A 9,580-nucleotide genomic window follows, 5' to 3' on the forward strand; every position below is an offset into this window, starting at 1 on the left:
AATAGGAAGATAAATGTGCTTCAACATGTTTGAGCCTAAGTTTTCTTGTACTAACAACAATATCAATGCCAGCCTAATTAACTTAAAAAAACCGTAACCATGAACACTAGTTAATACAAAAATAACAAACTACAAATTTGACATGCCTTTTTTTGCTGCAAAAATTTCTTCTAGGTTCCTTTGTCGGTAAACAACCTCATAGTACCGTTCTTGCACTGATATATAAATGTACAATGAATAAATACACTGTATAATTTGTCATAAAGTTTTTACAGAAAAGGTTTTATATGCCTTTATATTATTGACAAATAAATTTTTAAAAAACAATAAAATGCTTTTCATTAATAAAAATAACCCATTAAATATTGGCAGTGCACAACAATAATATAAATTTTTATAAAAGGAAACTTGTATAATAAATGTTTATAGAATAGTTTGTTTTCTGGTTGTGCCTTGCAAATAAAACTTACTCCTCTTCCAATATATTCAACCAAGTTATCTGGACTCAAAACAAAAGTTTCAGATATGGTATGTTCCCGATACGCTTATACTCTTCCCCTCCCTAAAGTTTTCATATATTCGATGGATGGTACCTTATACTGATGTACGAATATGTGTTGGATGTAAGTGCAGCGAATCTGTTCCAAACACCAAGTCACTTGAAGAAGAGGCATTCGTTAGTCTATTCAGGAATGAGACAACATCATCTGACGAACCAAGCAAATATCGAGCACTAGTCCGAGTCCGTCCAACAGCGCAGGAGAAGTAGTTATCTCCTTTGAGATCAAGCACACTCCATGAGATCTTTTCTGGCACCGACGGATGCCTCCGCAAACTCTCACCGCTATAATAACTACTAGTTCTTCTATCGGGAGCCGGGAATGGTGGTTGTGTCATTTTATGTAATGATGATTTAGCTCCACTTTTGCTTGCTGGGAGCTTCAATGGAGGACTTCTTTCAGCAGGTAATAACCGTGGTCCATCAAATGGCTTGCTTCTTGCTATGCTCAATGCATCGAAAGGCAGCTCGGGTTCGAAAAAGGTGTAAACATCTTCATCCTGGTGAAGTGATGAAAAATGATCACATCGATATAGGTTATAGGTGACGGACACGAGTACTTCAAGAAAAGTGAAGAGTCGAAGCTACGTAAATAACTACACCTCAATTAGATCTATTTGTTCAATATCCTAGAACAAAGATAACCACACCTCTAAGTTGTTCAAATGATTTGAATATGAATTTGCATGAAGCAAAGATTGATGAGAAGGTTACCTTCCCCAGGAAATGTCCGATGCAAAGAACATAGTCGATCGGAGTTGTCATCGATGTAGTGTGAACAATCTCTCCTAAAATACGATCAATGGCTGCCCCCTGGTTTAAAACGAAGTTATCATACGGGTAAGCATGCATCTCCAAAACTGCTACTAAAAGTATGTGTATGGTGAATAGGCAGTTACCTTTGTAACGCCAACTGCTCGTACCTCAACCGATCGGCTTCCCTGAACGACATCGACAGATGCATTAGAAATTGGTCCAGTCCAGAGATGTTGCAGCATGTCTCTTGCTTGAAGTCTTCCGAATTCAATATCTACAGACAAAGTAACATGAGAGGAAAACATGAGGAAGGATTGGACAAACACGGTTGGAATTGATCTGAGATGAAGCTTGGAAACAAAACAGGCTGAGTACCTGCATATTTGTAATTCCATACAAGCGATGTATCCCGGAAATCGAAATGTGATCTCGGTGTTCTTTCAGTGAAATACTCAAAAACATGCTGCCAACATGCCATTGGCTTTTGTTAGAAGAGGCAGATGGAAAAGAGAAACTTGATGAAGTGTTTGTGCAAGTACAATTTGGTTACCTTCACACTATCAATCCATTCCAAATTCAAGTGTTCCGGCATTGTCGTCATCCAGTCTCCCTTTGTATGTCGTAGAAACATTCCGTTTTCTGCAGCCAACCACAGGTTATACTCTCCAAAGTTCTGCGAGAGCAATCAGTTGGTTTCAGTGGAGGATGAACTGGGGCTTAGACCAGGAAGAAAGATATAAATCCTAGCATACCTTATCCAAGACACATCTGTCACTCCCACTGAGGACAACAATTGTTGTCTTCGGATCATTACAGAGGGCTGTTAAGGGTTCTCTCAACGCCGGATGCAATTTAAGTTCCATTTCTTTGATTTGATCACCTCTACTCCCAGGAGTATCCACTGGTTCGGTTAATGTTGTGTTAAAACCCTGAGTTTCAGACCATCCCAAAGATGAGGTAAACATGGCAAGCATACTCAACTTAGCACAGTGGATTTATTGATATCGATACAATAAGAAATGTGGCAAAAATCCTCGTAAGTCCTATGGCTTGACATGTATCATATACTTGCAGACTTTGAGTAAATCTTTTTACGACCTGAGGGGCATTTTTTTAGGATGACAGGTTTTAGATTAACCGATCATACCAGTATTACCAGTCGATTGCTAGACAACAAATAACATTCCATTGCATCGTTTTGTGGAAGCTCTGGAGGCACTTTGCTTGACCTTAGTTGTGCTTCGACAACCGTATCGTTCAGTTCACTGCAATTACAATGATAATATCTTAGGATTGAACAGAAAGAATTAGTTCAAATAATCTCTAGCTTTTACATTCTTATTAAGGCACCTAAGCTACAAGCAAATGTCCGAGACGCGGAGGCTGAATTTGGCAATTCCAAACTTCATCAACTAATATGGGATAATACTAAATAAATTTGCCAAAATGAGCAAGTCAAATACTTACCATGATAAAGATTCCAACCTAACCGAACATTGGTTACAAAGGCAAACGGACATATTGTAGAGAGTTTCGGAACTCTAATACAAGAAAAAGAAAACTGAAAGATATATTTCGAATTGTATGCATACCTTACAAATGTTTCAGCCCATTCTTGAGCTGTATGCTCTGTCACATGATGAAAGTTATGGCAGTGTCGTTTTTCCCTTTCTTCGGCCGGCATGTTCAAAGCTTGGCCGATCGAAGCAGCCACTTCAGTGATGTTCCAAGGATTCACTAAGACCGCACCAGCACCCAGAGATTGTGCAGCACCAGCAAACTGCAAGATACATCAAGGATATTGAAAGCATTATAACTGTTACTTCAAAAGCAAGAATGTTCATTACCATATAAGGAGTCTATGTAGCAAGAAAATCAAGTTCGGTGGAAACTACTTTCATTCAACCCCAAAAAGCATGGTACAAAAACATTAAAACTAGCAAGTAATTACTTCACTGAGAACGAGGACCCCTTTTTTCGCCTCTTGGCAAGCAACAAACTCGTAACTGACGAGGTTCATGCCGTCCCGTAAAGATGTCACAAGTGCTACATCTGCAGTGAATAACCGAATTTAATGAATATTTTAGTACTAAGAACCATTCTCTAGAACAAATTAGTAAAAGCTCATGACATTCTGAGTTACGCGATTGAATGATTAATGGACAACCAAGAAACAATTAAAGGAAGTTGAATGATTCTATTGGCACGCTTGCTAACTCTGTGATCGTAATCAATCAACATTTCAGGTTACGGGATTGTACATGAACAAGTTCCAATGCATGGAAAATGTGATGGATAAAGCTAGTATTAATGGCAACAACAATAACTTCATAATAGAATCTCTAAATGCAGCATTCAAAGGAAGTTTCTGAAGAACAGTAGGCAATATATGATTCTTTAATGTCCCAAAACATAATAAGTATATACTGAAGTGAAACCAGGATCTATGTTCGCACCTTAAGTACTAACTGAAGATGCAAGTACAGCAGAAACGAAACCAATTGACATAGGATCACATAGAATGCAACTTAAAATTCAGAAGAATGACTCTTAATTTCGAAAAGCTCATTGGTGATTGAACCAGTACCTGTAACAGCATATAATGCACATAGTGCATGAAAGTCAAGCGAACAGTCCTGTAAACACCGAAAAGATATAGAAGATTTCCCCAGTGATTAAAATCCATGAAAACAAAGAAAACATACAGTCCAAACTTCTAACATCTGTAGAAACCCATAGATGAAACCAAGAAACAGATGATCATACAAGGCTTCAATTATAACACATTAAGAAACATTCATTTCAGGTTACAACATATATACACAACCTGAAATCTGACTCATTATAAGTACAATAATTCATTTTAGTAATGATTCAACATTTGGGGCATACAAACAGATTATGATAAATCTTTGAGTTTACTGTAAGTCCAAAGGAAAAGGAGACTATTCAACTACTCAGAAATCATACATGGAAAATGATTTGAATCGAAGTATGGATGAAGCTAAAATATAAAGAAAACATATCAAGCGCATTAAGTATCATTTTTGGATGAAAAAGACAGACCAGGTGATGTATTGGAACAGCAGTCAATGTTCCAAATCGGCCATTAATACGTCCAACGATTTCATGAACCTGGCTTGTAAGTTTCTGGTCTGTTAACAACAGTGAGAAACAAAGAATCACATTAAGGCAAACATATTAAAAAACGGTATTGGAGCACAAATCGAAACAAGAGAAAGAAAGGAACGTACACTCAGGAACATCAGTTCTTGTTGGCACTGCAATTTGCAGCAAAACAACTTTATCACGCCAGTACGGATTTTCCTCGAGGAACTTTTCGAATGCCAGCAGCTTTTGAGGAATTCCTTTAATCATATCAAGACGATCAACTCCAAGCATTACCTGGAAAGTCAAAAAAACAAGCACACAGACAACAACTATGTTACTTGAATTTGAATGTGAGTGTCGGACATAAGGTAATGAAGAAATTCAAGTGCATAAAAATGCCATATAAGGTAAATGAGCATCTACCTTTCGGCCAGAAAACCGTTCTTTCAATTCTTTGATGTGTTCTTGGACCTGAGGAAGCTCAAGAGCTCGTATGAACCGATCCGAGTCGATCCCAATAGGAAACTGAAGTTTCAAGCAATTAAAGAACTGAAAAATAAAGGCGTAGGAACAATTAAGTGAAAACATATAAGAATCTGAACATACTGCAGCAACACGGGTCAGCTTCCCTTGATCCTCAACCCCTTCAGGTGTCCCTTCAAGTCCTAGAATTCGAGTACAAGCACTCACAAAATGTCTGGCATAGTCATAGGTATGAAAACTGGAACAGGCAACGAAGGAAGTACATTAATAGTCAATCAAGCGATTTAAAGTCCGTAAAAAAGCAGCAGAACTTACCCGACCAAGTCAGCCGCGAGTACAGAACGCAAAAGTTCATATCGGGATGGCAGTGTCCTATGAATTTCCGAAGAAGGGAATGGTGTATGGAGAAACCAACCGACTTTCATTTTCGTGTTGTATTTCTTAAGGCATTCCGGAAGATACATGAGGTGGTAGTCATGGCACCATACAACATCGCCCTCTTCATAGTGTGCATTTACGACATCTGCAAACATTTGATTCGCTTTCTTGTATGCTGCAAACTGGGACTGGAAACTTCTCGTTGTAGCAAGACGATCTTCTTGTGGAAGTCCGAGGTAGTGAAAGAGAGGCCACAAAATATTGTTGCAATAACCATTGTAGTACTGATGAACAATCTCTTCATCAAGGAAGACTGGGATACACCGCTGCGAGGGTAAGTGCATTCGATCTAAATCGGTCTCTGTCACATATAATCAAATTGTTTCCTAAGAAGAAAGTTTGAATTGCAACTAACTACCTTTTCAGCTAATGCTTTAGTAAGCGCCTTTTGTCCAATCTCATCAGGGACGTTTACACCGGCCCATCCAATCCACCTTGCCTCAAACTGCTTCACACCTATAAATTTCATCTAGAATCATTAGATTCCTTTAATGGAAAATGTAGCAATGTTGGCATATGAACCAAGTAGACAATGTAGTCGATATCATACCCAAGAGAGCACTCACTAGACCTCCAGCACTTATGTCCAAAGACCATGAGTCTTCACCTCTCCGGACCGCAGAAACAGGAAGCCTATTCGCGACTACCAGAAGTCGTTGCCCGAAAGGCCTTGCAGCTCCAGCCTCTTCCAAGTACTGTTTGACAAAAGCAACACCTGAGTTGTCACCTTCTCGATAACACTGGCCATTCTCAGATACTTCATCCCCCTTATGATTATCACTCACCTCATTCGACTGTGAAGCTCTAATGCTCTTCCTTTGCTCACTCAACACTCTTTCTCGCAAGAGACGTTCAACACGAGTCGGAATATGGTTTGAATTACCATTGTACTTGTTTCCAGGCATAGGCTCGGTCTCGAAATCGACTACCAATGCCGGTTTAATGTCTGCATTTGTATTTTAGTAAATTAAAACATAGCAATCAAAAAGATTAAGAGGCCAATGATTATGTACCAACAGCTAGCTAATAAGATTTTCACTGCAGATATAAACTTATAATTGCCTAAATACACAGTGTTATTCAAATACCTCGAGAACAAAGGAGAAAAACATAGGAAATGATGACATATAAAATGGGATACAAAAAAATTGATGCAAAAAAAAAAAAAAACTGTTGTAATAACTAAACCCAAGATTTCTTTCATTCAGAACAAACACCAATATAAAAAATTGTAAAAACAACATCATATAACTAAAACAAATATATTCAATATCTCCAAAAAAAACCCAGTCTATTCCATGCATAAAGTAAAACATTGAAAGTTTCAAATTAAACTAAGAGAATCAACCTTAACATAATCTTAACACACTTAAAGCAACACACACACACACACACACACACACACACACACACACACACACACACACACACACACACACACACACACACACACACACACACACACACACACACACACACACACATATATATATGTCCATCAAGCCACTTGTTCAATGACAAGACTTCTGTTGATTTGAAATCTTAATAAAATTAGGTTCATGGTTCGAATCTTCAATCCCCTTCCCCCTTGTAAGTATGTATATTATATGGTGAAGCAAGAAAAAGAAAATCAATATAACCTTTAAGATCAAATCTACCAAGCAAAAGAAAAATAAAATCCCAAAATTTGTTCTACTCAAAGTTGGCCAAGTTAAGCTTTGCTACACAAAATATGAACTCTTGCTTGAAGACTGAGACAGCAAAAGAATTAGATAAGAAATGAAAGAGAAGGAGATTTCTTGAGTCTTGGTTGTGGGGTTGGAGAGATTTAAGATTTTAACATAATAAAGAGAGAGAGAAAAGATTAAGGATGAAACACAATTCTCGTGAAATCTTTATATGAAGATAGCCATGCAGGGTGCCAGTGAGATGTAATAATATGGAACTGAAATGAGAAATAAATTATTAATCAGGAAAAAGAAAAAGAAAACAGAGAAAATAAGTAAATGCAAAACCTCGGAAGATGTAAGAAAATGGGACATATCAAATCTACCACCTAATTTAAGACGGTGTTGGAATGATTACCATAAAAGAATTCGGCAAGGAAAGCACTTTGGAAACGTTCTTCTGTTTTTTCTTACACCTTTTGTTGGTCCAAATTTTACATCTTTTCTTATTAATTGTAGATTTAGTTTAGATGATTAAATTTAAAAAAATGGTAGTAATACATGTTTCTTAGGAAATAAATGGTAATGAATTGAACTTAACTGAAACACTTTTTTACTTTATAATATAAAGATAAATATTTTATTTTCGAAATAATGAAATAAAAAATTAATATAATTTTAACTTATCTATATTTAACAACTACGCCTTGAATTTTAGAGAAATATTACATATTAATATCTTTTTAGAAAGCGACTGCACTATAAAAATTAATAAAGCTGATAAGATATTAGATAAATAGAAAATAATAGGCGTTCATATTTACTTATTTACTTTCTCTATAATAATAATAATAATAAAGTTTCCTTAGCGGTTACTATCATCATTACCAATTTTGGGTACTATTGTTGTTATCACTATTAAACCACCTGAATGCAAATTTTAGTTAGTCAAATTTGGTATAATCTTATTAGGTTCTATATGAAGATTTTCTTTAATACCAAAAATAATATCGAAAATGTATAATGATTTATTTGACCTTTTAATTTTGTAAATAAAATTAAATTTATATATTTTATTTTTCGTCTCATTTAGTCCTTGAATTTACATTATTTATCAAATCGCCTCAAAATAGATAAAAAATTAACGTTTGTTAATTTTAATGATGTAACATACGTGAATACCATAGAAGCAATTAATTAATTTTTAAATTATAAAAATTATAAAAGATACAAAAATATTATAAAAATATTTTTAATTTTAAAATTAATTAATTGTTGATATTGCAAAAATGTAGACTACCGCATGAATACTATGTCAGAAAAGTTAACAAACATTAACTTTTTCATTCATTTTGTAGTAATTTGACAAATAATATAAGTTTAAGAGTTAAAAAACCCGAATAAATCATTATACCTATTAAAAGAAAACAGTTTTTGGCTATAAGAGTCATTTACTAGGTTAACTATTTATTGATATTCGAATATAACAGCTAGATATGAGGCATGAATTATATTCAATTTAGCAACTATATATATATATATAATTATAATCACGGAAATTTATGATTTAATCATCAAATTAATAACTCATTCATGGTTTATACAAACGAGACAACATATAAAGACATGACATTTTGGGTGAATGTATAAAAGGATTAAATCAATCCATGAAATATATTCAATTATATTTTTTCTAATGATAAAAGGATTAAATCGAGGGAGTTGAAAGGTAGTTTCACCCAACATTTTGTCACTACACCTTTAAGTAAACAATAGAAGCGAAACATATAAGAAACGAAAATCAGAAGACCATCACTTATATCCTACGTATAAATAGAATACGATCCTCTGAAAAGAATTAAGAAAAGAGAGAGTATGAATTAATGCTACAGATCGTAAGGATGTAAATGGCATTACTTACAATCTAAGAGGAAATCTGGTTCTGCTGCATTGATTTGGTTGAGGGGAAATGGATAGAACACCTTATGTTGGTTAAGAAGAAGGATGAAAATGAGCAAAGAAAAGATGAGTTTTATTGAAAAGAAGCATAATAAATATGAAATGAGTCGATGAGAAGAAAGATTTGCATGTTGGGTTTGTTGTTTAGTCTGCAAATTGAAGGCAAGTGTGGAGTTGCGTTGGAATTATTGGTTGTGGTGGCGAGAGAGAGAGAAAGACAGAGTGGTGGATTGGTGGTGAGTGAGGGAATTTTGAGAGTGAAGGCATAAATTTGTCATTCATGCAGTGAAGGTTGGGACTTGGTAACCTTCCATTTGTGGGTCCTTTTAAAAATTATTTATCTCACATATTCCTTTGGGTTGGTCAAAATCACCTGACCTGATGAGACGATACTACCGTGCTAGCCACTTCCCCGTACCCATCCCGTCTGGCATTCACTTTCCTTCGGAAAAGAAAAAAAATTCACCTCAAATGTTTATCTTTCTTATACAAAAGCTAATGGTTCTTTTGATGTCAGTTTCGGTGAGATGAAAATTAGTATTGATAATGAAATTAATGATTGTAATTGTGAAATTAGATATATAGTAATTAGTAGTGGTGAAACTAA

The 9,580-nt window shown here is 35.4% G+C and overlaps 1 protein-coding gene across 4 annotated transcripts; it reads right to left on the bottom strand.

Annotated features, from left to right (window-relative positions):
• Positions 1-391: 391 nt before the first annotated feature.
• LOC105766307 (alpha,alpha-trehalose-phosphate synthase [UDP-forming] 1) lies at positions 392-9,209 on the bottom strand. 4 transcript variants are annotated; one of them, XM_012585716.2, is made up of 19 exons: positions 8,936-9,207; positions 6,133-6,293; positions 5,898-6,042; positions 5,706-5,803; positions 5,225-5,613; positions 5,033-5,147; positions 4,850-4,951; positions 4,570-4,720; positions 4,382-4,470; positions 3,903-3,951; positions 3,267-3,367; positions 2,908-3,095; positions 2,463-2,580; positions 2,068-2,244; positions 1,866-1,988; positions 1,691-1,778; positions 1,459-1,589; positions 1,274-1,372; positions 392-1,059 (listed from the first exon to the last, which is right to left on the bottom strand). In XM_012585716.2, exons 2-19 carry the CDS (start codon positions 6,250-6,252, stop codon positions 595-597), a joined length of 2,748 nt encoding a protein of 915 aa, XP_012441170.1. In that variant the 5' UTR covers positions 6,253-6,293; positions 8,936-9,207; the 3' UTR covers positions 392-594. The 4 variants fall into 4 exon arrangements, with proteins under 4 accessions (XP_012441170.1, XP_012441169.1, XP_012441166.1 ...); XM_012585715.2 differs by having other exon boundaries at positions 1,483-1,589; positions 5,898-6,293; positions 8,936-9,209; XM_012585712.2 differs by having other exon boundaries at positions 5,898-6,293; positions 8,936-9,208.
• Between the last annotated feature and the right edge of the window lie 371 nt (positions 9,210-9,580).

The sequence above is a fragment of the Gossypium raimondii genome, chromosome 5 (assembly GCF_025698545.1).
Source record: "Gossypium raimondii isolate GPD5lz chromosome 5, ASM2569854v1, whole genome shotgun sequence".
Lineage (NCBI taxonomy): Eukaryota > Viridiplantae > Streptophyta > Magnoliopsida > Malvales > Malvaceae > Gossypium > Gossypium raimondii.

Coding starts and splice junctions, on each gene's coding strand:
- LOC105766307 (XM_012585712.2), bottom strand. CDS start 6,252: ATGCCTGGAAACAAGTACAATGGTAATTCAAACCATATTCCGACTCGT. Junction 4,952..5,032: donor AGCTGACCCGTGTTGCTGCA/GTATGTTCAGAT, acceptor TTGAAACTTCAG/TTTCCTATTGGGATCGACTC. Junction 1,779..1,865: donor AATGGATTGATAGTGTGAAG/GTAACCAAATTG, acceptor GCATGTTGGCAG/CATGTTTTTGAGTATTTCAC.